A 27,087-nucleotide genomic window follows, 5' to 3' on the forward strand; every position below is an offset into this window, starting at 1 on the left:
GGCAGAGATATTCGCCAGCCCTTTTAAAACGATAAGACTTTTATTGCCAAACATTAAAAAAGCGCGGGTCCTGTTGAATTACATTACTAATAACGTGTAGGCTACTCACACGTGCAAAGTTTCAGACTTTTTGCATGTGGTCCTGTTCAGCTGATGTGAGCCAAACAATTCATATAACTGAGAGGAATATTTAAACTGAACTCACCAAGTAGAAGACAGCAGATGTCGAGCGCGATTAATAGTTTCTTCTTACTGCTGTCAACCCCATTGTTGTTGTTTAACGTAGAGGTTCCTCCGTTCCTTGTTTCTACGGCCATCGCTTTCTCATACATGTAGTTTTGCATTTGACAACTTCCCGTCTCAGATCAAAATCCCACAGCACGCGCTAGGTGAAGAAGCTGTATCGTTCTTAATGAAGTCCTTCAAAGAATTGTCATGGGTATCGTGGGGAAGCGTCTCAACTAGGAGGGCTCGTAAAGTTACAAATCTGTTGCTCTTTCTTTGACTCCTGTTTGAGATTTTTTTTTTTTTAATTATATGACTCGTGCGAGAAAAGTAGCAGGCGCTCGAAATGAATGGAAAGCCCGCTCCCTTCACCGGTCTTGGCTCAAAGACTTGGAGAGAATTACTGTGCCCATCGACAGTTGCTCTTGTTTTATCAATCCTTCTTCTCCTCCTCCCCCTTTGCGCTCTTTAAGTTCCCCCAGCAGCTTCAGGGCTCAGCCCTCTTCTCTCTGCTAGCTGTGAGTAAGGGGCGATTGACTAGTGGAGAGACACAGCGACCCCGGCGGTGCACGGACGACACGACAGGCGCACCTGGAGCCGGAGCGATTTTGCTTTCATTGTACTTCGAGAATAAATGGAACAGTTAGTTAAACATTTCCACAAAATCTTATACAGACGCACTTATGTCGTAATACACTAAAAATACCAAGTACATGTTTAATTTTTCATTACATTCAAAACAAGAAGTATTCATTTGTATTTTGACTAAAGAGAAAGTTTTTCTCTATATAATCGCTTCAAGTTCCGATTTAAAACAACTTGTCAAGTGTTTTCAAGTTTCCGAGGCTCACTGGCCAAGACAGGAGATACACTGGATAATAAGAAATACTTGCACTGCCATCTAGTGGTTAAATATCAGCAACTCACCTTTCGTCTTCAAGAAGGTTAATAGAAAACCAACTTTGTGATACTTTCTAGTAAGATCTGAGTTGTCTCCTCAGGGAAAGAAAACACATATTTGTGATATGACCACAGGAAGGTGTGCACACAATATGGGATGCACTTGTTTTTCATCATAACAATGACAGTATGACTGAGGAGGCACACACAGACCAGAAAGTACCCAGTGTACTCTTTTGGTCTGATTGAAACACATTACTGAGCCCGACATGGGGCCTGAGAAGCTCGGAATTACTGTGTGAAAATATGATAGTACTTCTTCATGCATATGCCACAATTGCATGTCATTGTGAGGTTACAATTCGAAGAAAGTAGCTATTGGGAGATGATTAGAACACATAATTACAAGAGGAGTGGTTGCTAAGCAACGTTAGTTGACAGACACGGCTAGTTGAAAGGCACGGTAAGCAGTTTCCGGGCAGACGGACAATCAACCAGTGTAGGTGATCAGGCTGCAGCAGAGATCAGATGTAGCCCTTAATTGTAGGTTAAATTTAATTAATGTGTTGAAAAGTCTCTGTTTCAAAGGAAAGGGGACGCTTCATCGGTGTGGTTAGCAATAGAGATCTCACTGGTATGTTACAAAAACTCATTGTGTAAACTACTGATATGTATTTGGTTAACTAACTATTTTGGTTACGACATGTTTGTGTTATCAGTATTTGGATGACATGTAATGTAAAACGTAAAGAGTGGGTTTTCGCTTAGTCAGCATTATATGCTAATTAGCCATGTGTACATGTCATTGTATTTCTTTTAAACTACTGTTTAATGGTAACATTAGTGTGACATTCGAGAGCCTTTCCTTTTGGTGGCTATAATATAATGTTACATTGCATTTTACTTTTCATTTTCTTTTGTAAGGTTTTCAGTCTTTTTCAGTTTTGAGCCAGTTTTGTTACTAAGCTTCTTTAGACAGGGCAAAAGCAGAAGAAACCGAGTTATTCCTGCGTCTCCTGTGGTTGGCTAATGCCTTTTTCAAGTTTGGGCAGGCGTCTAAGCGGAGACCCCAGAAAACGTGACAGTCATTACTTTGCTTTCCATTCTCTCCTCCGTGTCCCTCTCTCTGTGCCTCTCTGCACGTTTCCCCGATGCTTCACTGACATTTACCTCCCAACCTGCCCAGTGATTTATCTGCTGCTTTTTGTTGGCGTCTGTGGTTTCCCTCCGGTCTCCGCTCGCCCCGGCCGGTTGGCAGGCAGATGGCCGGGTACCCTGAGCCTCATTCTGTCAGAGGTTAACGGTGACGGTACACCTGGGTCCTTGGAGCGATTATGCCACAAATGCTTGGACAAATGTCACATGGATTGTAGAAAAAGCAATTCTGTTTTGTTTTTGTCTACTACAGATTTCAGAGTAAACGTGAAAGGGCGCGTTTGAGAGCAGGGGTCGTCGGTTCTGTGGTACTGTGCCCCGCCCCTCCGTGCGCCCCATAAGCAAACAGGCAGCACACCCACCGCACAGAGAGAGACCCGGCCGTCGGTAACAGAGAAGATGGCAGAGCGGCAACAACAGAAACACGAAGGCAGGGTAAAGATTGGCCATTATATCCTCGGCGACACGCTTGGAGTCGGAACATTCGGCAAAGTGAAGAGTTAAGTGTTGTTTCTGTGTCATGCTGAGCTTCATGTGTACGTTTGTGCCGTTGAGTTGGAGTACGGCGAAGTAGTCGCCGTGCCTCCCCCGTCGACGTACAGTGCTGAAGTTGCCGGTGGTCAGTGAGCGGTTTGCGTAACGTAGGTGGTTTAACGGCAGCAGCAGGAGGAATTCGAGCGTAAATACGTTCTAAGAATATGGACGCTTGAAAGTCAAATTCTCTTCCCTGACGTCCCTGTCGGTAGCCACTGTTATCAGCTATGTCAGGTGTCATCACCTGGAGGACAGTAGCTGCAAGGAGATGCGCAGTCACATTATTATTATGGTATACATTGAACTGTTTGTGTTGTGGTAGTGTTACTGTAAAGGGCATTTCTGAAGCTTACAGCTTACCCCCAAACCACCGCGTCAGCTATGTGTTGGTACTGACCAACGTTTAGAAACGGTGTGTGGCTCTAGTCTTACACGACACCCCTCCTCCCCCCTCCCCATTGCTGGACAGGGGATGAGTGCGCACTGAGTCAGAAAACCCTTCACGGGCTTTACATTTACAGGAGAAGCATATCAGTCGATATGAATTGAGCTTTCTTAGCTAGATCTCGGACTGTCTGCGTGACCTTGTGAGCTTTAACTCCATGCTCAACACGACTGTTTCTTGAGTGCGCAGTTTGAGGGATGTATTAGCTTAACTGGGGGGGGGGGGGGGGGTGTAGGGGGAATGGTGCGCAGACCCACCTGACTTCATGGTAAGACTGAACGAGGGAAAGTGCCAAGAGGAACACGATCTAAATTTAAATTGTATCAATATTTAGTTATCTCGGAGTAACTACTAGGTGGGAGTTAACGCACCCCTTTAGTTCACAAGTGACTCTGAAGGTCTAAAGCTAATGCTAATGTTATTGCCCACAGAGCCTGAGGCAGGCAGATAGGGCTACGGTATAGAGAAGAACATAATGAGAGACATCTCTTTACATACTGCTGTATTGAAAACATATAGTGCAACAGGGGTCTTCAGATCAAAGTGAAAAATGTGTTCCTATCTGTCCAGCTCTCTTTGGCATCTTGTGTGTCAGTGAATGAGCTTGTACGCCTTTTTATCATCTGTGTATGGTATCTGCTTCATATCTGTATTCTGTCACCCTTTAGTTGGAGAGCACCAGTTGACAGGTCATAAAGTGGCTGTAAAGATCCTAAACAGACAGAAGATCCGCAGTCTTGATGTTGTGGGAAAGATCAAACGAGAGATCCAGAATCTCAAACTGTTCAGACACCCTCACATCATTAAGCTGTGAGTTGAACAAAATCCCACCCCACTCTAACAGATACTAGCCTGTCAATGCTGGCAAACTACAGGTTGATGAGCTGTTAAATTAGTGGTTGTTGTAATGTGGACCTCTTGCTGTGTTGTGCTTCTTCTGTGTTGTGGCATGCTTAGCTTGTTACTGTTTGTTTACTACAGCTGCACTGTACTGAGGATGTCTGCAGGGCTCCCATGTGGAACACTCCAACATATCAGCACACACAATCACAGGCTTGAAACTAACTAAATAAAACCTCTTCTGGTTTGTATGAAACTATAGTTAAAATGATAGATGATGCAGTTCCTGGTCACCTAAAATTTCTGGGCTCATCTTTTGTTTTATCTTTGAGCTTGTGTTCCTTTTTTCTCTTTCTCTTTGCCTGCCTGTCCCTTTTCTCCTTGTCAACTTATGTCTCTCTGTCCCACTCGACAATCTCAGTGTTATTTTTAGGCCAGAGTTAGGGTTAGTCCACTGTAAGCTATGCCAGATATATGAGCTCTCAGGTTGTGAGAAGCACTGCTGTGGAACACTCTGTCACACACATATACATTTATAAACAAACACACAAACACAAATTCAGTCTGCTTGTGCTGCTACAGGGATCTTGGGGCATGTCTACAGAACTATTTTCCGCAAGGGGTCTCAGGCTAGATTTTCTAGAAACTTTATGTAAGGCCAAAAAGAAAAGAGTGTGATTTGATTTATGTATATTTCTATTATAGTGCTGTGTTATTCTACGCCTGGTGCAACAGAAATTCTATCTAGATTGTGATGAAATGCAACATTTCCCAGAAGCAACCATTCATGAGATTGGGCTTGAAAGTTACCTAACCTTTATGGAAAATAATGCTCAGCAGCAATAAATCACAACTTATTTTTACCTTGTTTGTTCCTGTTATCATACTGTGCCTGTTTACAATGGGTATATTAATTTAAAGATAAAGGCCTATTATTGATATTAAAAAGTCCATGCTAACAAAATGCGTTTGGGTTTTAGGTACCAGGTGATAAGTACACCCACAGATTTCTTTATGGTTATGGAGTATGTGTCTGGAGGTGAGCTGTTTGATTACATCTGCAAAAATGGACGGGTAAGATTTTTTTTCTCTCTTAACTTATGGATTAGAGTCCTGATGTATTGGGTACCGATGTATTAACTCACCACTTTTATTAAACACTAATTAAGAGATAATTTATTTATTTGTGATTTGTTTGATGGCTTGTTGTGATGATATATAAATATATATATATATACACACCAAGTCAGACCATCTGAGGTCAAATTGGTGCCAATTTGCCATAACTACTAGCAATAACTACTAGCAATAACTACTACATACTTCTATTCATACATACTTTTAATTTTGTATTTTTTTATTCTTTCTGAGCTCATTAATCTTATAACAAATCCAATTAGTGCCTATATGCCATTTAAACCACACCGATACCCATTTTGAACAATATGATATATTAAATTATCAATTTGTTCCTGTTTAATTACTGTTATTAAGTCTTAAGTGATATGATTCAAAGTATTTGAATTATAAAAAACTGAGCTCCCACATATCACTGTTACATTATTCTAAATGAATGTTGTGAATAAGCTTTGCTCACATTCACATGGTCACTTCAAGTGTTTTGAGATTTAAAACTTTGGGTAAAACATGGTCTTCCCTAAAAACACACACACACACGCTCAAGACCGGTACTGAGGGCTATGTAGAGACAACCTCTACTAGGGCCTCTTCTTTATTATTAGTAGAATAATCCTACTTGGACTTTAGCTTGGCCCGGAGCCATAACAATCTCATGGCCAACTCTGACCATAATAAATTTGTCCTAAACAAGGCAGAACATTACTTCATTATTCTTTGTTCACATGTACCATAGGCTTGCACTTGTTCTATAACACTGACTCACATACAAAGAAATACCCAGTAAAAGCTACAGTCAAATCATGTCTGTTTATATTATGTCTTTCAGGTGGAGGACACAGAGGCTCGGCGCCTTTTCCAGCAGATTATCTCAGCTGTAGACTACTGCCACAGGCACATGGTGGTCCACAGAGACCTCAAACCTGAGAATGTCCTTCTGGATGCCAACAAGAACGCCAAGATTGCTGACTTTGGTAGGATCCCTGCAGGACACAGTAATAGTCAGACAGGCTGACAAAAAGATTGGCTGGCAGAAACTGAGCATTGCTAGGGAAAGAAGAAAGATTAACAATATGTTCTTAAGTTCATTTGGGTAATAAGAAGTAGAAAGAGATACAGCTGATCGGAATAAACCAAGTAATTATTTGATTAGAGCCAGCAAGTGACAGTTGGTTTGAAATGAGCATAGATAAACATTCATTTAATTTCTTACTGAACTGATTTTCTCTCTCCTAATTGAGGCATACTTTTCTAACTGATTTCTAAGAGAATGTGTGTGATGCAACATGACCATAAAAGAGAAATATTTACCAAAACATATGAAGGCCCATGTACCCAGCAGGATGTCTATGATGGAGAATGATCCCCTTGCAATGGCCATGTCTCATATCAAGTCTTTCAGGAAGCCTTGAGGCCCAGTGTCATCTGATAGGGAAGGAATCATAGGGGTGCAGTAGGGGTGTACTGGAGAAGAAGTATTTTGGCTGAGACCAACTGACACTGGTGAGGGAACAGGGATACAAGATAAAGGGAAGGTCACATCACCAGTGTCAGGTGTTTACCATTTGGCAGATGCCCTAGCAGGCAGGGAGAAGTTCATCCAATTAGATGAGCTTTGTCTTCAAAGCTGAGACAGCTTCAAAGCTCTTATATTCCCTGTTACAGCCCATGTTCAGTTTAACCTATGTGTATCATAGGATCAATAGCAATAATATTATATTGTTTGATGATTGTTTTATTAGTCTGTTTTACTGCCAGAGTAAAGACAGAAAGATGTTTGCTTGTCTTGTGATTGGCCGACAGGTTTGTCAAACATGATGTCAGATGGGGAGTTCCTACGGACAAGCTGTGGATCACCCAATTATGCTGCTCCAGAGGTCATTTCAGGAAGGTTAGTTTAATTATGTGTGGTCCAAGATTATTTTTTATGTCAATGAATAACCAGTTCAGCTAATCATTTCAGATCAAATCAGTTATTTATAAGTAGTGTGTTCAAGAAAAACCAAAACAACAGTCACCAAAGACGTGTTATATGAAACCAACAAAATAATATTTTTATGAAGTATTTCTCAATTTTGTAAACACTGGTCATGGGTGATTTATAGGAAGAGTAATGGCAAACAACCAAAAAAAAAAAAAAGTAACATGATTACAAAGTTACACATTGTTTACATATCACATCCTCTTACTCCTGTGTCAGGCTCTATGCAGGCCCAGAGGTGGACATCTGGAGCTGTGGGGTAATCCTGTATGCCTTGCTATGTGGCACTCTGCCCTTTGATGATGAGCATGTCCCCACACTGTTTAAAAAGATCAGAGGGGGAGTTTTCTACATCCCAGATTATCTGACCCGTTCAGTGGCCTCATTGCTGATGCTCATGCTGCAAGTGGACCCTCTTAAGAGAGCTACCATAAAAGACATCAGGTACTGGTTTGACTCTTTTTGAACTAGTTGCCCTTGATTCCTCCTTTATCTCCTATTCTGTTAAATATTCTTTTATTACTGTGTTTTTACCCTAACAATGTAATGTTCCAAGACTTACTGGATGAACCAGTCCAATTTACCCTTAAAAAAAAAGGTAGGTTTTTAACAAATTTTCAAACTTGTGTGAAGACATTTGAAGGAAACACTCCCAGTAGTGTTTCTCCTTTAACCTAATTTCTTGTCCTATGACGTCAAACCTCCCCTATCTGAATTGTCAGTAAACAAACTGAGTTTAAAAGTTTGACTTCATGCAAGTGTAAATTTCATTGCGTGACATTTTTAGCTAGATAAAAAACATAAGGGTTGGCATCTAGTAAAGTGGGATAATTAGACAGTAGGGGTGTGATTTTGACAAATATTTTCTGGCATTTTATTGCTGATAAGTAAACATTAGCAAAATGTAAAACTTTCTCATGTATTTAGAAGGCGATAAGTCTGGCAGTCTGTCACCTTTGTCAAAAGATTTGCAGTACTAGTTGTAGTTCAGCTGTCTTTTATCACAACTGATTTCACAAATTTGAAAGTCAAACAACCTCCATTTGAGTGAGGATAATCTGGCAAATGAATGTAAAGATGTGGATTACAAGTCTGTTGTTGTTCACTAATTTACCTAGTCAATATACATCTACACTGGCTTAATATGCGCTGTGGCGAACATTCTTTCTGAGTCCACATGGGTCAATTCTACTAGCCTACAAGATGCAGCAAGTATGTGGCCATTTATTAGTTTTTGCAAAGTGATATCTATTGCACGGTTTCACATTGGTATTAGGGCAAATCCAAATGCAATCACGGGGAGAGGAAATGGGATTATACAAGTGAATGTTTATTCTGAGAACACAACGAAAATTCACTTTTGAAAGAGGTCATAGGGAGGCATGTCAAAAGATGACCAAAAATCTAGGAACCGGACAGGCTGAAAAAAACAAAATGATAGGACTTTGCTTTGATGTTTTCACCTTGACTTAGATTTTTGCAGCTTTGTACCTTACTTGTAAGTCGCTTTGGATAAAAGAGTCTGCTAAATGACTAAATGTAAAGGACTAAAGTAGTAGGACTTTAACATAAAGCAGGAGCTCCGAGAATAATGTAAATCAGGGTCAGTAAAACTAAGAATCTGATTAGTACAAATACCTTAAACTAGGGAATCACATGGACAGAGCAGGGTAATGGGGTAAAGGATGGCTGCGTGATGATAATGATAATAGCATTATCATGATCAATAATAAAAAGTGCATACAAACACAAATCAGGGAAAGAGGAAAACACAAGTATAACCAATAATATAACTATAAGTGCACATCACAGAAAAGACTAAAAACAGGTGTAATTTAAAATGTGGGCACAAACGGAGCAAAATAGGAACATAATAAACCAAAACTCGGACTCGGCAGCGAAAACAATCCAAAAACAGAGGGCAGACAGAACAGGGGAGTGCAGGTACATCCAGGAACAAGCAACAATGGCTAAAGCTAAACAAATTTATTTGGATTGACGGGTGATCCTGTCTCCTGTCAGGGAACATGACTGGTTTAAGCAGGACCTGCCAGGCTACCTTTTCCCTGAAGACCCTTCATATGATGTCACAGTCATGGATGAGGAAGCCGTCAGAGAAGTGTGTGAGAAGTTTGAATGCACTGATTCTGAGGTTGTGTCCAGCCTCTTCAGTGGAGACCCACAGGTAAACTTATAGCCTCATTCAGTCTTTTGAAAAACAAGTGGGTGTTTTCGTCTGTTTGTTTTAATAATATTAAACTGTTAGTCGACATAACAGTGTTTGTATGTATCTACAAAATGTTTTCCTTTTTTAGGGACATCATTGTTAAACATTGTTTAAAAAAGTTTTCAGTACAGTTTAAGCTAGAGATAATTTAGTCACTGCTGTCCTGTTGTGGCTAGAGCTGGTCCTGCTACCATAACTGCCAAACTTTACTACTCTTTACGCAAACAAACCAATGTTGCAGGAAAAAAATTATCTGAATGAATATGGTGTCCCCTCTAATCAAGCTCAATTTGTTTTTCAAAAAGATGCCACTTGGTATAGAGTAAGTGGGTGTGTGTGTATGATTTAGACTACTGTTAGAGTGGTATGTTTCAGTCATCTGAAAGTCTGTCCTTAGCCCCAGTAATTAGCTTTCTCTATCCTTCTTCTGCCCAGGATCAGCTAGCAGTAGCCTATCATCTTATTATAGACAACCGACGGATCATGACACAGGCCAGTGAGTTCTACTTGGCCTCTAGTCCTCCTCAGGGCTCCTTTATAGAGGAAGGCATGCCATTACCCCCTGGAGTTAAACCCCACCCTGAGAGGATGCCTCCCCTCCTGGCTGACAGCCCCAAGTCTCGTTGTCCTCTAGATGCTCTCAACACCACCCGGCCCAAACCTCTGGCAGTAAAGAAAGCCAAGTGGCACCTTGGTATCAGGAGTCAGAGTAGACCCAATGACATCATGGCTGAGGTGTACAGAGCAATGAAACAACTCAACTTTGACTGGAAGGTAATAGGATGTGTCTTACACATGGAGATTTAAAACAGTACAAAGACACATATGAAGTCTACATATGAAGTAGCTTGTCTGGTATTTTGGGTGTAGGTGGTGAACCCGTATCATCTGCGAGTGTGTAGGAAGAATCCAGTCACTGGTAACCTGGTGAAAATGAGCCTGCAGCTCTATCAGGTGGACAACAGATCCTACCTCCTCGACTTCAAGAGCATCGATGGTTAGTGATAGACAAAATGACAAACTAACCTTTTATGTAGCAATATCATGAATTCATACAGTACGTGATTTGTTCAGTACTTAAAATAATTGATAAAAAACTAGTGTTCAATCAACCACAGCAGGTAATTAGGGGTAATTAAGATAAGCATGATAAAAGTCTAATCTAACCTATCCAAAATGCCGAATAAAGCAAATGTTTTACCTGCTGAACATTAGTGTGATAGGACATTGAAATTAGCATTTTGCTCAAAACACAGCTTTGCTTAAGTAGTCTTCCACATCCATAATCGAAGCTGCAGATTAGAAATATTGTACTACAGTAACATTCAAAATCTTTTAGTTTCGCAATAAAAACAGTAATTTCTGATGCTGTTTTTGTTTAAAGAAATTGATAAACAATCTTCAAATAACCATGTATGGTTTTAGCTTTTAGGAGTGTTACTACATTAATTTACAAAATACTACAATCAGAAGTTAAAATCATATCAAAGTCCAAAACATATAAGCAATTAAACTGTGATTGATTCATTCATCATTCTTACACCATGAAGGATTCATGAAACTGCTCCTCTGTTGAATGCTCATCTTTTTTTTTTCCTCCACTACCCCTAGATGACATCATTGAGGCTGTAGGCTTTAAATCTGGTTCGTCCACTCCTCAGAGGTCAGGCTCCACAGCTGGTCTGCACAGACCCAGACTGAGCATTGACTCAGTGAGTCCAGCGATTGACCTGCCTCAGCTCAGCTCCTCTCTCCCAGGATCCCTGTCTGGTAGCGCCCCACTACTCACCCCACGTCAGGGATCGCACACGATGGACTTTTTTGAAATGTGTGCCAGTCTGATCACCGCTCTCGCACGTTGAGGCCTGTCTACTTCTAACCTCACTGTAGCCTGAATGTTAGTGGGATTTACAGCAGTTGCCGATCTAGAATGTAGGCAGTGTAGATATTTGAAGTGACTTCCTCTTTCTGTCTCCTCTCCATTTGACTTTTGCTGTAAGGGTGAATGCACGTGGGAAAAGCAATACCCATGAAGTTTTCACCTCAGACGAAGGAGAGAAAAAGAGGAAAAAAGCAAACTAGTTTCTTATTTTCACACAATTCTTTGATCAGAGCCTTGGTGTTTAAATATCAGACGACGCCCTGAGGAAACTGATCCCAGGCCTGCAATCTACTGAAGGCCAGCTAAGTGAGAGGTCACAGTTTACAGCCATGTCGGAGTCAGTTAAGATCCCTGTCACTCTACCCACCTTAAGTCTGTTACCAACTGCTGAAATGTCATCACCCACAATAACACTTATGATGGAACATCCTGCTGAGTTTGACCCAGACACTTATTTGAGGTCAGTTTTTGTTCTTGTTTTTTTTATATTAGGTGTTGGTTAAAATTGACATTACATCTGTGCCCGAGGGAATGATACCAGGTGTAAAATATTATTTCAGGTTTTATATGGTTTGTAAAGAAGAAAAAGAAAACAGCTTTTGTTATCCATGTATATTAAATATATATTGCAAGTATACCAAACATTAGACTTTATACACCCGAAGATTATTATTATTATTTACATATAAGATCCATATTTATTTTAGATATACTGTTTTTTAGGCACTGTAATTATATTATTTAAACACATCAACATAGAGTTTTATCCTGATTTTGAATAGATTGTAGATGATTAATGAACCTGGAGAGACAGCAGAATGGTAGAACAGTAATGCTCTGCATGGTACAGACCGTGTGCTGCATTTAGTGCTGAAGCAGACCCACACCATCTCACATAAGCTGTCACATCCTTAATATTATCTTAATTTTTTTTGTCAAGCAATGAACTATTTCACTGTATTTCAAAGATCCATATCACTGCTATTTTTTCATCACAGTCATTATATAGTAAATGCAGCAACCATCACAAAATATGCAACACACACAGAATCCTTTACACTTGAGTTGAGTCCTTAACAAATGACACGTTGAGCAACTGTTAATGTGCTGCTCACCCATGCATGCACATAATGTAATTAAAAAGGCAAGCAGGCCTGTGACAGCTGGACAGATATGGCTGTCACTACGTGGGGACATCCACATGCAGTGAAAATGACAAATGACAAAAGCCATGCCCTTTTTATTATAAAAAGTGCAACTTCTTGGGTTTTTGAACAGTAATAACTATTAAAATGTTCAAATCTATTCTCATTATTCTTTTGTATTATCTCCTTAAGTCTCTGAATTGTCAGGACATTGAAAAGATCAATCCACTATCAGAAGCTAGTGCCTATTGTGAGGACTTGATCAAATCAAGCACATCTTCCTTTTGCTGTATAAATTAGTCCATAGGTTTTTGAATTGGTAATAATTGTTTGAACAGTAATAAACTAACTGAGTCTAGTTAACCAGGCCCATGTCCATACTGTATGTGCATAGATAATGACGTATTGATAGAGCAAAGATGTCAAATTAATGTGAGTTGGCCTGTATCTGCTGCAGGACTGTATAAGCCACAGTCACCTTTCCCCATTTGCCTTAAAGTATGCAACACAGTTGTTCTAAACACATATACTACGTATGGAGAGTTTGTGCATGAGCCTGTGTGTGTAATGTAGAAGATGGATAGTGTGTGTCTCAGTTAACACTGGTTTGTCGGGAGGATCTTTGCAGTGTCTTAAATGCCTTTCAGATTGATCAAAAAGTGGCAAGTCAAAATAGTATGTGCTGGATATTAGCTGTGGCAGTGTTGTCTGTGTGCGCATCCTCTGTTGTCTGTTCAGTCTGCAAACAGTCCTGAAAAAACACATTTGCAGATTTGCTTTTTGTTTGCACCTACAGTACTTTACTATCCCTGTTGTTTCTGCTGTGTTGAACTTTTATAAGTGTTGTTCATTGTCCTGTCAGATCATACTATAGCTGGCTTTTGACTGAATGTAAAGCGAATGCTGTTGCTGCTTAGATGAAACCTCATCCTGTCTTTCTCTCTTGGGTTTGTTTTCTTAGTGGCATTGTTTAATTGGAGAATGCTGGACTGTGGCCTTTCTACTGTTGTCATCCAGTTGTAAAGTACACAGGATTGAAGTGTAGTACAGTATGCACTCAATGCTTAGACTGGTGTCACAACTATCAAACCATACACAGATCAGCCAGAAGTTTAATAGAATCTGGTAGTTTTAATGTTATGGCTGGCCAGTGTATGTATTAAATGCTGTAAATAAGATATCAGAAAATGTATAATATTAATACATACAGGAAAATACTGGATAGAATCAGTGCATTCTGAAATAACATTTTTGCTGTATAAACACTGTGTAATTAATGTTGATTGTTTGTCACTGTACACTGCATGTACATAGGTCACTAACTGGTCCAGTAGGTGTCACTGTTTATGGTTGGCTACAATCACAGTGGGAACCTTTACTCATTAGGCAGGTGTTGGTAGATGGACGAAGCATATAGTTTTGGATCTTAGCTGTTGCAGCTTAGCCCAAAGTTAAAGCTACTCGAGAGCTGCTAGCAAAAAAATTGTTGACATTCTTGCTGTCACTTTTGCTGTTAGTGCAACTCAGATATGCAAACATTGCTCTTTTGATGCAAGTAAACATTTATTGCTCTCTGCACAAAGAGTTTTCAGTCTTTAGGTGCTTGATTCCATGAAAGGAATCTGTACACTGCAATTATTCAACAGCTTCAAAAACAAACATAGCATGGCATGATGGTGTGGAACAAAAGAGTGTGAGTGACGAAGCAAAGCAGTCAAATACTGTGTCCAGCACCACCTCCAATCTGAGTTAAGCTTCATACCAATTTTGTGACTGCACCCAACGCTAATCAGTGACACCTACTGGACCCAGTTGTGGCTACATAGAGTTAACAGTAACCTACAGTTAACATCCATCACACAAGTGGCTCCTACAATAGGTATTTCACAGACTTGGGGTATGTGATTGTGTTTTATGACATTCAACTGGAAAAGAAATGTTCTCTTCCTCATAAGGTTACTATGGAAAAGTACTTATTTCATAGGGCTACTATGAAATTACAACAGTGACATTTCTTAATATTTGGTTGAGGTTTAATCATTTTTAAAACTTTCAGTTTATCAAATAATTTATCAGTTAGCCCAGTTACTAAAAATTACTGAGAAACCTGTTGTCAGCTGAGTACTTTGTTGGACCTAAATAATAAGAAGGACTGAAGGTTTGGTTGATTACTCTGCACTTTCTCAACACGTTAAATTTTTTGCCTTAGCATTGGCGATGGTTAGAACATAACAGCCACATTCTTCATACTCTGCTGAAACCCTTTATTACCCATATTGTGTTATGTTTTGTGCAGAAGTTATACTTCCTGTCACACACTCTAATGAAAATACTTTGTCAGGGAGAAACTCCGCTCCCTGCTACAAGACACGTGCCACTGTACACACCTACCTTGTAAACTCCATTCCATGTTCTTCACACAACCTTTAATGTTACACTATTGCTGTGTCTTAAACTGCTTTCCCTTCTAGATTGTGAGCTACTTTGGTCACACCAGGATCATATCTGGCAATTATGCATTCATTCCTGATACTGCTGCTTGTGACTACACTACAACATATTAATGAATGAAGTGCACTACCTTGAAGACGTCATGGCCCTGCTTTAAATACTCTTCTGATATAACCAGTATTTACTGTCAAATGTGGTACCGTACTATTAAAACTGTATGCAAATACCAGTGGCATGTTAGTCATGTAAACTCTAAACTGTATTTAGAGCTGAAAACACATGCTGGAGGGCCTAATCTAATACAGACATTCTGTGTTGTACCAAAGTGAGTATTTTGAAAGAATCTGAACAAGGGTGTGTGTGTGTTCTTGTGTCTTTACAGTGCTTTACAACTGTCTCCCTGTCTCTGTCTGATTGGGGTTTGAATTCTTCTTGTTATGCACTGCATGATATTGCTGTTATGATTTGCACTTTAATGAGTATTTATTGAACAACAATAAAACAAAAAAAAATATTTTTGGTTTGAAGTCTGTGTCAAGTTAGCGATTGTACACACACACACACACACACACACACAAATATATACACACACCCACAAAAAAGGAATATTTTTCTTTTTTTCTTTTCTTTTTGTAAACATGGCTTCAGGTAATCTACACTGCAGTGTTTTGTTTTTCCGTAATACTTGTTATTAATTAACTGGAGGAAAAATGGGGGCCATATAAAAGTTATGCCTGTCAGACAGCAGATAATGAAAATCAAAGAAAATTGGTTTAAACTATTGTTTCAGCTGAAGATGAAATTATGGCCACCACATAAAAACAGTACAATCAGAATTCTCAAGTCATAAATTTTTTAAATTATGCTCCATGTTACTCATTGAGATGCAAGATACTGTAATTATATCTACCTGATTTGATAGAATTAAGAATGTTAAATACTATAGTGTGAGTAATTACATAAGCACAACATTTCTAGTAGGTGTTCTTCAAGGAGTAATGGTCAATAAAATTACCAACTAGGAAAAAACATGCTCTTGTAATAAAAAGGAAACACTTGGAAATGGATAAATATTAGATGAATGTTATAAATATAATAAAAAGAATGTAAATCTGAGTGCTATGGGAACATGTGGAGGACAGAAGGAAATGACTGAAAAAATTACATGAGGTTTTCTCATTTTGTCTTGGTAATGAGTGCATTCATTTTGAAACTGTATGTAAACTAAGATACATATTCAGACACTGATAACTTATTGTACCCCAGCCCAGAACAATGAATTGTTATGTAATCCTGAAGTAAGCAAGCCTACTGATTAGTGGAAAAAATGATTTATAAAGAATGTCTCTATTTTCCTGCAGGTCTCCTCAGGAGGGTGTCTCCGACCGAAAAAACACTTAAGTCTGAGAAACATCTACATTGGTCCCTTATTTGCACAGCATAAAATTGTTTGGGCTTTCTGATATTTAGAATTGATTTGTAGTTTTCCACAGAAGAGGCTTCAGAGTCACAGTGTCCAGACAACCTGTGTCTGCAGCAGTTTATAAGTCCTTTCCTAGGTCAGCAATTCACTTATCTCCTTAGTTCAAAGTCACTTGGAGCCACCAGCCAAACTGTTCATAGCTGGTTTCACAGAGTGCTTCAAAGAACAGAAACAGCAAAGAATTCCACTTGCTGACGTATGACTTATTGAGAAACCCTTATTTCCTGCTCCTCTTGTAAGTCATCGCACTGATCCATGCAGTCTTTAGGTGAGTAAGGTTGTAGTCAAGAGGATGAAGTTACTGTCAGTGTTAGGTGATTGACACAGGTCACAGTATAAAGAATGACATCCGATACACATCCTGATTCTTCTGCTTGGCTAGTTTGTCCTGGGCTGTTAGAAACAAATGCAAACAGTATGTCAGCAAATGAAATGCAAGCTGATGATCACTGAAGGAAAAATACGTGATTCATCCTTACCTTGTTTTTTTCAAAGTTACTTTATGGTCATGCGTAGAGGTCAGGAGGAGGTAAAATGGGCATTTGATCAACATCTGCCTCCTGTGTTGAGTTATCTTCAGGTCTGTGGGAAAACAGATTTGAACTAAAAATTTTCTCTTCCACCTGCCATTCTCCTATGTTCCTAAAAATGTATGCACCTTATGTGGATACAGCTATGTTACCTACTACCTCACCGAGAAGGGGGACCTGATTGTGACGACTGATGTGAGAAGCACATTATGGTGAGTCACAATCTCGTTTTCCTGCCAGGACACATGGTTTAACTTCCTGGTAGGACAGGATTGGATTCCTCATGTGTCTCTCTTCCTCTCAAAGACTAAAACACTCACTATTGTTATGTTGAGCAGCTCATTCCAGACAAAAAGAAAAGAAACTGCAGGTTGTATAACATGTTTGCCCTTTCAGTTTGTGTGTGTGTGTGGGTGCGTGTGTGTTGTAACTCCACTCACGGGTGAACTGCTTCTTCCTTCACAACCACTGGACCTATGATGGAATAAAAAAATATTTTGATCATAAGGGTTGATGCGCAGTAAATGGAATAAAGGATAAAACAGATTTTTCAACTATTGAAGTGATGCTGAATGAGTTTTAGATTAGAAAATAGATGTTCAGGTAACACTTACTCTCTATCATAGTGCTGCTGCTGCTGCTGCTGCAAAAGCAAAGCAAAGCAAACATTAAAATCCCATGTGCAGGTTTGTACATGTTTGTTTGTGTGTGTATTGGTCTGTATAATGCCTACCTGGCAGCTGGCTCCACAGGTTTGGTTGAATGGAAAAATGTTGTCAATTTCTGAAGGGCTTCATGTCTTGCTCTGATAAAAAGACAAATACGTGTTTACTTTTCATATATATATATTCACACACCGCTTGTGTGCACCTGCAAATGTAAGTGAGAAACAGGTGAACTCACTGGATGTTGGAGCCGCCCGCACTGATGTCACTTTGACTGTGCTGGTGGTTTATGCTGAGATCTTTATATCCTATGGAAATAAAAGACAGACAAATCTAGCAGACTTTCATAAGACACAGAGACAGCATTCACTTTACTGTAATTGCACAGAAAACACAGAAGTCACCAACCCTTAGCTCAGCGTTACACACTGAAAGTTGCATCTTCGCGTTTACTTTCTCATCTAATAAGTCACATGCTTGTGATGCCGTATTGAAAGCATTCAAACAGGGCTGAGGGGTCATATGGTCTGTGAGTACATTTATATATTTATATATATATATTTTTTTTAATTATTTAACCTGGTGGGATTACTTTTGGGGATAAGAACATGTTTTCCTAGGGTGACCTGGCGAAAAGGATACGATATGATACAACATTTTTAATGAAATTTTTAGTTCATCAAAGAGTTGCTTTGTCAAAAAACGTAATCATTGAAAAACAATCATTCACATGTAGCAGAACACTTTCAGCTTTCTCAGGTACTCATGTCATATATAGCCCCCCACCTTGCTGATGATTGAACAACAGTATAAACTGAGGTACAAAGGAGACAAAGAGCCATACCATCAAAACACAAGTTCACATGGGCAAAGACACAATAGTTGTCAATATGAAATAAACTAAAAATGCTAAGAACATAAGCAGGCAGCACAGGAGATTTTACAGTGATCCAAAATTCACTCAGTGGAACCAGATTGTTAATTCGATTTCATTCTCTGGATTGTTTCTGAATGGATCAGAAACAATGAAAGCATCCCTTCCCATTTGAGTCCTTCTGTTGATTTCTTTTCTTTGGGTTGTCCCAACTTTAATAGCATAAAGGTTTATTTATTGCATTAAAAACAACACTTGTCTGGGCTTGTCTGCATTTAATCCAAGCTTGAGTGAAGAGTGTTAAATATTAAAAACACGAACATGAATATACACACATAACAGCATAATCAGCATAACAGTCAGGGTGTTTACATGGACTCAGAATTGACTGTCTTATGGAGGATAAGTGTGAGTCTAACGCTAACTGTAGTAATTGATCAATGATAATGGTCCTAATGACATGTTCAACGTAACTTGACAGACTGCCGTATGTTAGTGGCTTAGAGGCACAGAATGATTCATGAATGTTTTCCATCCCCTCTGAAATCTGTGCCTTTAATATAAAATGCATCTGAATACAAATGCCATTAAATGGACACTTGTATAAAACAATCAACAGCTTATCTGAATCTGGGTTTTTGTTTAGTTTATCTTTACATTTACATAAATATAACACATGACACATGTCACGGTTCTGGGAGGTGACAATGATCTGACAAAAAAAAGAGATCTCAAGATGATAAGTCGGGCAGCACTAATTGCTCGGTTAATATTTATTTTCTGTTACATAATTTCTTACCAACAACACAAGACTGTTAAAGTCCTATCAACAAAATTTGCTGAATAAAAGTTTGTCATAAAGTCAACGAGTGGGAGTAGTGTTAATAATGCAGTAACTTACCCATGTCTGGCATGGAGAATGTCCTGCTGTGTCCCCTATAAATAAGAAGACATGGATAAGACAGGACATTGATTTTCATAGAATGCACGGCTGACTGTAGCTGCTGCTCAATTCAAACGTGGACCATTCATGTAGGTAAAATCAGGCTTACGTTGGAGCAAACGTATCTGTAATTTCGGAGGTAGGTGAGACAGGATCATCATCATCAATGGTCCACTCCTCACTGTCATCTGAGACTGAAAATGTCAACATCACTATTAAACTGCTGCTGAATAAGTTAAAATACATTCTGTAAGTAGGAGTAGGAATAGAAAGTACTTACAACTTTCTGACAGTCGGTAGTGGTTCGAGTCCCTGAGAAGAGACGAGCAGCCATAAATCACCATAACAGTGTCATCAGTAGAAATATAGAATATAATTTTTCATAGTATGCACACATACCTCGTCCTGATAGTCTCTCCATCGACAACATTACTGTTGGCCTTGTGGGAGATTGCAGTCTTCTTCCCCAGCTCCAACATCTCCTTGATGTCCAGCTCCACATGATCCACTGCAACATACCCATCTGGAAAACACACTCGCACAGTCACCAATGGCATCCACAAGCAAGGAGACAGCAGTTAAATTACTTTGGACAACTAGTAAAGGCATTTTTTGCCTTCTTAAGGGAGGCGAAAAAGTACAATTGCTTTCTTGCTTTCTGTTGTTTGCATTAAAACCTCTGCAGTATTCAAGTGTTTTATTTACAAGTTAGAGAGATGGTTTCATCAAACTAACATTTTTTTGTCTCCTTAAATTATTATTTCTCTTTTACAAGCTTTTATTGTGCGGGTGATTGGTTTTAAAACTCACAGTTGTTGCTGCTGTCTCTGGCCAGCCATTTGCCTTTGGGACAGTTGGTGGTTCGAATGATGCTGAGCATGTCCCCAGTTTTGACAGGAAGATCATTCTTTCGTCCCTTTGTTGTTACAGTTACTTTTGCCTGATACATGGCATCCTCCTGTCCTGTGATCTGACAAACACAGTAACACAAAATGTTCACCAATGCACACACGCAATAATAGTTCCCACATGTGCATTTTTGACTTTTAGCAGTAGGACCACAAATGTATTTAATAACATCTGCTGCACAGCTGTGCTCCACATAGTGCTCTGTGTAAAATAACTTACTGGTACTCTCAGTGGAATTAAGCCATCATTATTTTTATTAATTCTACCTGTTTTGCTAAAATGGAAAAATGTCTGCCTTAAAAAAGTCTTTGGGGACTTGACATTAAATGATATGAACCTCTAAACCAAACTGTGAAATCTGTTTGCAATATACTAATGCTGTTCATATTAAAAGCCTCAGTAACAGATCCCTTGCCCATCTGTGTGCAGCAAAAACTTAATTCAATCCTAATCATGTTTTTAATCATCTGGTGAATCTCAGTTGACTGATCACTGTTTGTTTTTGCTCTATTTGTGAGTCACTACCCAATCCTCACTGAAATATGTGACTCACTCAGTGAGCATGCAGGTATAATTACCAGCTCGTAGCTAACTTTTTTGGTTAACTGTGTCACTGGGCAATATAGTGTAGGTTTATTTTCCTCTTTTTTCTTTTCTTTTGCCATAAACAGCTGTCTGCTGCAATAAAAAAAAAGTCAAAACAATAAAATTGTTGGAATAAAGCAGAACATTTACATATGTGACCTGTTTTTAATTTAAACATATCAATTAAAACTTCCCTCAATTTACGGGATAGTGTGTTATCAAAAATCTATAATAATATTGCTATTATAACTACACTATGTGGTAATCGTGTATTGCAGAAATTAAGTTTATAGATCTCCTGTAAGAAATATTTCCAACAAAGAAACAAATGTTGCCCCAGATTCCATCTGAGCCTTCCACCGGGAGGAATGAATCCAGACAGGTTTGGATGCCAAGACTTAAACCCCACCCTCCCTCAGTGCTCAACCACCTTCTGTACCTTCCTTCCTTTATCACAATAACATCACTCACTTTAAATGTCTTTTTCATCTCATTCTCCTTCTTCTCCTTCTCCTTCTGCTCTTTCCTTTCACGTTCCTGTTTCTCCTTTAGCTCCTTCTTCTCCTTTTCCAGTCGCTGCTTCTCTTTCTTCTTCAACTCTTTCTCATCCAGCGTTTCCGCCAAGGCTTTCTTGTCACTTCTGTAACAAAGAGATTGGGATATTGTCTTGTTTGAAAATGACTCCCTGCTGCAAAGGCAGAATACTGTCTTATCACTATCCGTGTCAGGAAATGACTGTGTTCAAAAGAGAAGTGGGTCAAAAAATTTGGCCTTACTTGCTGAACCTGCCCGTCTTAATTTTCTCTTCATATTGTAACTACAAACAAAAAGATAAAGCTTAATTCATTTCAAACTAAATCATCACCAGTAGTCAAAAATATTATTTTTCTTTATGGTTTTTAATCATTTTGAATACAAGCAGTGATAAAGGTACTTACTTTTTCCTGTGCTGCCACAGCATACGGATCTGTGGGAAACACACAGTCTTGTAAAAGAGATGCAAAGCTGCAGTTTTTGATACAGGACCTTAGGACCACTGGGTGCAGCCGCAAGTGGCAGCCTTTCCAGCATGTGAATTTCCCACTGGGATGTATCTATCCATCTATTTACAGTTACACAACATATATGATATGTTGTCTTCTGTATGTATAATATCTATAGACATCTGCCTTATCTGAGTCATTTAGTTTACGGTTGGATACAAATGCTACAACATATTTTTAGGGAAATCAGCCCTAAAGTAATTTTGTGTAATTCCACACACCAATCACACACTATCTTGCAACTCAGTGCAGTTTATCTGCTAAGTGATTGGTAGGAGTGAGATTATCTTATCAATATAATTATTCAGATGTGAAAACGTGACTAGAGTCCTTACTCTTTGGTGGGCCTTTGCGTTTCTTGCCATTTTCTGACTTTCCTTTCTTTTTGGTGGCAGCTGTGCTGATGTCCTCATATACATTTTCTGTACTCTCATACACATCGTTGCCATCTTCAGTTTCAGACCTGGTTGGGATCCAAAAAAAGTTCTTAGAGACAAGAGCAAGTATTTCAAAGACTAGGATTAAATTCATGTCTCTTACCCTGCCAGTGGTGTATTCTCTTGATATTTGCCACCATGCGCATGGACCTCAGCTCCTGGAACAGTAATCCTGTAATAATCTGAATCCTTTAGTCCATCTGGAGCATCTGGACCAGTGTAATACCCATTCCCCCACTTTGACAGCTCAAGAGAAGGAGCATTTGAAACTACATCTGCAAACTCTGGGGCGTCCTTGATATTTGTCTCTGGGTGCTCAGGAGACAGAGGGAGCTCTGCAGAGGAGAGGGAAACAATATGGAACTAATATTAGGAAGCCTGTTGGTCAGTTGGGTAAATCTGGTTTGCAATTTAAACAGTGTGATGTTCACACCATGATGGTCCACACTTGGAGGAGGAGGAGGGATGGTAGAAGGTCTGAATGGCTTCACCGGTGGCAGACACACAGAACTGGGGTCTGGGACGTCCTTCTTTAGTGGAGATGGTGGAAACATAAACAACTTTGGGACAGCATCAGCGCCTTCCTCAGTTATGCCCTGTAACTCTGGAGAGGCAGATAAGCAGATACTTTATTGCCAGGTCACTTTGAAATCTTATGTACAGCCACATTTTTGCATCCAAACTTGCATTTGAATAATAAAACATTTGTTTTAGCAGAGGTGTTTTAGCTGAAATGCCCGAAGGAAGTTTTCAGATAGGGACAGTGAAAGAATTTGAGAGCATGCAAAGTAGAAGAATTTCATTTTTTCAAGTTAAACAAACCAGTTGGACACACTGTGGGAACTTATGTGATATAACTGAGATGAAAGGTTCAGGTGTAAAAATGATACAAGTCTTAATGGTACTGATTCAGTTGCTTTTATGTCCCTTGTACGTCCATTTTACTACGTACTTGTATAGCGTTCTGTTCTAGACAGAAGCAATAGAAATCCATATTGCTACTTCTAGTTACGATACAAAGGGTTTAAACCAGAGGAAATGAAAGAATTAGTTTGAATAACATGTCTTTCACTATCACAGTAAATTATACCAACAAAGAAGTTAGTACAGGCCAGCCAGAAAATGACTGTGATATATGTGACATAATGAAAAGGTTGTTAGGAACTGCACAATGAACAAAGTGAGTAAATTAAGCCAATGTCAACACAACAGCAGACTCACTGCTCATCAGTTAGCAGACATTAGTGTTTGTCACTGCGGCTTTCTGTCATTATGATGGACACGCCGCTGTCATTGCTGAAATACCTCTGCAGCTCTGCCCTGCCTGCTGCTCAGTGCTCCTGGCACAAATGTGTGTTGTCAACATTGTTGTTGTTTTGTGTGTGTGTGCGTCCTTAAACCTACTTCTCTTAACCAACACCTTAAACAACCTTGTGGTTAAAAAAAAACATCCTATACAGACCAGATATTGGGTATAGCTGAAAGCCGACACTAACAAATGATCATCCCAGATGCCCTGACGATGTGCTTCATGTTTAGGTGGTAAGACAATAAGCAAACAATCTGAAAGTCAGCAAGACACCACGAAACAGAGATCAGAAACTATTTTTGAAGCGGCTTACGGTGGTCAAGGCCGTTAACTTCTGCTGGTTTCAGTGGGAAGGCGGATCCTGCCCTGTCTTCATAATCAATGGGCGGGAGCTCCAGTAGAGAGCATGTAGGGCTCCGAGGAGGGGGAAGTTCATCAGGGGGAGGCGTGAATGAGTACGGGGTGGTGGCATTTGTTACTGGACTACGAACAGATGAGAGATTATCGGATGTTAAGGTTCACTACTCAACAAGCACTAAATATATTCCTGACTTTTGTGTTGTTTACCTCATGGGCTTCCTGCGTGCCTTCTCCAGAGCACTAAAAATCCTGTGATCACTTGGATGACTCCGTTTCCCTGGGCTCTTGTCCTCCGCCCTCTCCAGGGCTGAGAGCGCTGAGATAGGACGCTGTGCTTTAGGGGACTCTGAGATGGACTGGGGATTTATTACTGGAGGTGGGGGTGCTGCCACTGTAGCTATCTTTACAGATTCTATATTGGCCTCAGCTGCAATCTCAGGCTCAGCTGGTGCTGGAGATGGAGTGGAGACCACTGAAATAGGACTGGAGATGGTACCACTGGGTGGAGGGGTTGAGACAGCACTGTGTGCGCTGATTTCCTTTTGGCTGGCAGGTCTAGAAAGTAGCAGCACAGGAGTTTCTGTCTTTTCACTGTCTGGGGTTATTTTAGAGGCTGGGATATTGGGAATAAAGGCAGGTGGTGGAGAGAAGTCTGGAGAGGGAGGAATAATAAAGGGTGGTGTATTTTCCAGTGTAGCACCTAAGTCAGGTAAGCTTGAGATGTTTGGTAGAAGGTTGTTTGGTGTGGAGATATCAGGCTGTGGTGGTGCATCCTCAAATTCAGAGGGTACAGGGATAAGAGGAGCTCGTCCAGGAACATCCGAGCTCAGGGTGTCTAGGATGGAATCAGCTGGGGCATCCACTGAGTTTTTTTTTGACGATCTCCTGAAACCTGGGAAGCCCTTCTTTGGTGTTGTGGCTTTAGGTGGAGGTGTGGCTGGTACCAGCTCTGCTGTGCTCTCCTTATGTGCTCCAGGGAACCCCAACGAGAATCTCTTGTCCTTTCCATTCTCTTTCTTCTGCTTCTGGCCCGATAAACTGACATCCAGCGTCTTCTTTTTCGTTTTGTCTTTACCCTCTTTCATCTTCCCTTCACTATTGTCTTTACCTTTTGAGTTACTGTGGACCAGAGGCATTTTACTCTCCTTCTTCTCATCCTTGAAGACCACTCTGGGGACAACCATTGTCTTTGATTCCAAGCTCTGGTTGATGGAGGTGAGCAGGGAGGGCCGTGCTCCTATAGGCAGGTAATGAGTGGGGCTCTGGGGAGGAGGGACAACCTTTGGTTTGTTTGGGAGAACAGGTTTTAATTTGGGTTGTTTCTGGAGCAGGTCTTCATCTTGGAACTTGGCCCTCAGGGCCTGAAAATCCATTGTGGCCTCCTGGTGAAAGGATCACACAACGCAACAGCCTCAAGAACGATACTGGTAATAGACAAATACATTATCTGAATTACCGGGTGTGTTTAATGTCACTGAGCCACCGGTTTCTAAAGAGGGTGAACTGTACTTTTTAGTTTTAAATGTATCTCCAGTTAAGATGGGGGAAGAAATCATGGCGGAGGTACAACAAGGCAATGATTTGATTTTGCTTTTAAAGGATTTATATATTTGTTTTTGTTTTGTTTTTTTATCAAGCTGAACAGAGAAAACAGGGAGATTATTTTTCTTAAGACACCAGAATTTCAACACACGTATTTATAGAATAAATGTAGTAACTCTAACTATTCACTGTAAAGACAAGTCGGTTCCTGGTCACTAAATTGTCCTGTCCTGTCGTCTTATCGGGAGCAGGTGTCCGCATGATGTGACAGCATTATAATAATAACTCGAAATAGCTTCTTTGGTGGTTATAAAATAAATGATGGTCAAACATACTGAGCATATTATAGGACAACTTACCTGATCCATTGCGTGCTGAAATATCCACCGAGACCACGAAAGACTAGTAAAGTGTGTGAACCTCAGCCCGATTTCTTACCATCAATAAAAATCTACCATCAATAAAAACTCACAGCGCCACTTTCATCAACCTGTTCCAACTCGGTGTGTGTTCAGGAGCAGGCTGCGTCCCATGCGCACAACAGATGCTTTCAGTGGAGGAATGAGGTTGAGTAGGAAAAACTCTCACCTCGAAAAAACGGCCGGTCTCGTCAAACGGGTCCGGCACTGGTAGCACGTTTAACTCAACGCAGCGACTCTCAGCTCGTTTTTTTCCCCTCTGTCCCTCAGGAATGTCGCCCGGCTGGAGCTGCGTGTGCGCGCAGAAAGTGAGTCACGCTGTGAAACTACGTTGAGCTGGGATTGGTTTTATGAAAACGATTACTTCTCATTTTTATACAACAGTACTGGACATCTGTGTCTTTCTGCCAAAAAAAGACTTAATAGGTAATAAATAATCATTGCAAATAGATATTATTACGTATATTCCATTCACAAGTAAACGACGAGGAAAAGGAAACACGAGGTTGGTCTACATTCCAGCTTTGTTACAGATTACAAAGGTATTTCAATAGGCATTTATAATATGTAAGAAATACTCCCGTACAGGGTTCATAAGACCAGTTTTTAAGGAAGTTCTGTAGTATTCTGGCCTATGCCAACATAAACATGCCGAGTCAGGTGTGACACACTAACAAAGTTTAGGCCACATGAACTTTGTTTTTTGCTGACAGGCTGCACCGTAGCTATGAGAGGATTGCAGCACTGCTCAACTGATAGATTATTAAACATACACCAAAGGCTCTGCTCAGTAAATCTGCTGGTAGAGGTGTAAGACACTGGGCAGCTCTTACAGCTTAAACCTTTCCATCTTAGCTGTATTCTGCCTTATGCATTGTTGCAATTTCACCTGCAGGTTTAGAGAGCTCAATCTAAAACTTTTTAAAATGCGACTGCAGGTGAAATTAATATAATTTAACTTTATCCATTCAGCTCATCGTCCCAAAAATTATGTGCAAGTCATCCTTGATCCACAAACTTCGGAGCTGAAAGCTTTCACAGAGGAAATATTCTCAAAGAGTGAGAT

The 27,087-nt window shown here is 39.9% G+C and overlaps 3 protein-coding genes across 10 annotated transcripts in view; 1 reads left to right on the top strand and 2 right to left on the bottom strand.

Annotated features, from left to right (window-relative positions):
• The window catches only part of plpp3 (phospholipid phosphatase 3), a 28,774-nt gene extending 28,094 nt beyond the window's left edge, over positions 1-680 (bottom strand). The window contains exon 1 of one of the 2 annotated variants that reach the window (XM_067514630.1): positions 206-680. In XM_067514630.1, coding sequence (XP_067370731.1) covers positions 206-344 — 139 coding nt within the window. In that variant the 5' untranslated portion in view covers positions 345-680. The remainder of the gene's footprint in view (positions 1-205) is intronic. The other variant, XM_067514631.1, reaches the window with a different exon arrangement.
• Positions 681-2,267: 1,587 nt separating this feature from the next.
• Positions 2,268-15,436, top strand: prkaa2 (protein kinase, AMP-activated, alpha 2 catalytic subunit). 5 transcript variants are annotated; one of them, XM_067514635.1, is made up of 10 exons: positions 2,268-2,779; positions 3,928-4,069; positions 5,080-5,173; positions 6,066-6,210; positions 7,040-7,127; positions 7,437-7,661; positions 9,240-9,402; positions 9,880-10,218; positions 10,315-10,441; positions 11,056-15,436. In XM_067514635.1, the coding sequence occupies exons 1-10, from the start codon at positions 2,680-2,682 to the stop codon at positions 11,304-11,306; spliced, it is 1,674 nt and encodes a 557-aa protein (XP_067370736.1). In that variant the 5' UTR covers positions 2,268-2,679; the 3' UTR covers positions 11,307-15,436. The 5 variants fall into 5 exon arrangements, with proteins under 5 accessions (XP_067370736.1, XP_067370739.1, XP_067370737.1 ...); XM_067514636.1 differs by lacking the exon at positions 2,268-2,779 and adding an exon at positions 2,824-3,106; XM_067514637.1 differs by lacking the exon at positions 2,268-2,779 and adding an exon at positions 3,510-3,527.
• On the bottom strand, positions 15,387-26,244 carry LOC137132299 (FYN-binding protein 1). 3 transcript variants are annotated; one of them, XM_067514633.1, is made up of 20 exons: positions 25,962-26,244; positions 24,268-25,442; positions 24,014-24,183; positions 22,825-22,995; positions 22,495-22,726; positions 22,290-22,417; positions 21,850-21,878; positions 21,688-21,728; positions 21,383-21,551; positions 20,228-20,387; positions 19,817-19,940; positions 19,698-19,729; positions 19,527-19,611; positions 19,376-19,410; positions 17,839-17,908; positions 17,669-17,740; positions 17,550-17,575; positions 17,376-17,409; positions 16,885-16,987; positions 15,387-16,798 (listed from the first exon to the last, which is right to left on the bottom strand). In XM_067514633.1, the coding sequence occupies exons 1-19, from the start codon at positions 25,968-25,970 to the stop codon at positions 16,912-16,914; spliced, it is 2,838 nt and encodes a 945-aa protein (XP_067370734.1). In that variant the 5' UTR covers positions 25,971-26,244; the 3' UTR covers positions 15,387-16,798; positions 16,885-16,911. The 3 variants fall into 3 exon arrangements, with proteins under 3 accessions (XP_067370734.1, XP_067370735.1, XP_067370733.1); XM_067514634.1 differs by having other exon boundaries at positions 17,550-17,578; positions 24,268-25,484; positions 25,962-26,243; XM_067514632.1 differs by having other exon boundaries at positions 17,550-17,578; positions 25,962-26,242.
• Between the last annotated feature and the right edge of the window lie 843 nt (positions 26,245-27,087).

The sequence above is a fragment of the Channa argus genome, chromosome 8 (genome assembly GCF_033026475.1).
Source record: "Channa argus isolate prfri chromosome 8, Channa argus male v1.0, whole genome shotgun sequence".
NCBI lineage: Eukaryota > Metazoa > Chordata > Actinopteri > Anabantiformes > Channidae > Channa > Channa argus.

Coding starts and splice junctions, on each gene's coding strand:
- prkaa2 (XM_067514635.1), top strand. CDS start 2,680: ATGGCAGAGCGGCAACAACAGAAACACGAAGGCAGGGTAAAGATTGGC. Junction 4,070..5,079: donor CACCCTCACATCATTAAGCT/GTGAGTTGAACA, acceptor TTTGGGTTTTAG/GTACCAGGTGATAAGTACAC. Junction 5,174..6,065: donor ACATCTGCAAAAATGGACGG/GTAAGATTTTTT, acceptor TATGTCTTTCAG/GTGGAGGACACAGAGGCTCG.
- LOC137132299 (XM_067514632.1), bottom strand. Junction 19,411..19,526: donor ACAGATACGTTTGCTCCAAC/GTAAGCCTGATT, acceptor TCTTATTTATAG/GGGACACAGCAGGACATTCT. Junction 17,909..19,375: donor ATTCTCCATGCCAGACATGG/GTAAGTTACTGC, acceptor TTATTTCCATAG/GATATAAAGATCTCAGCATA.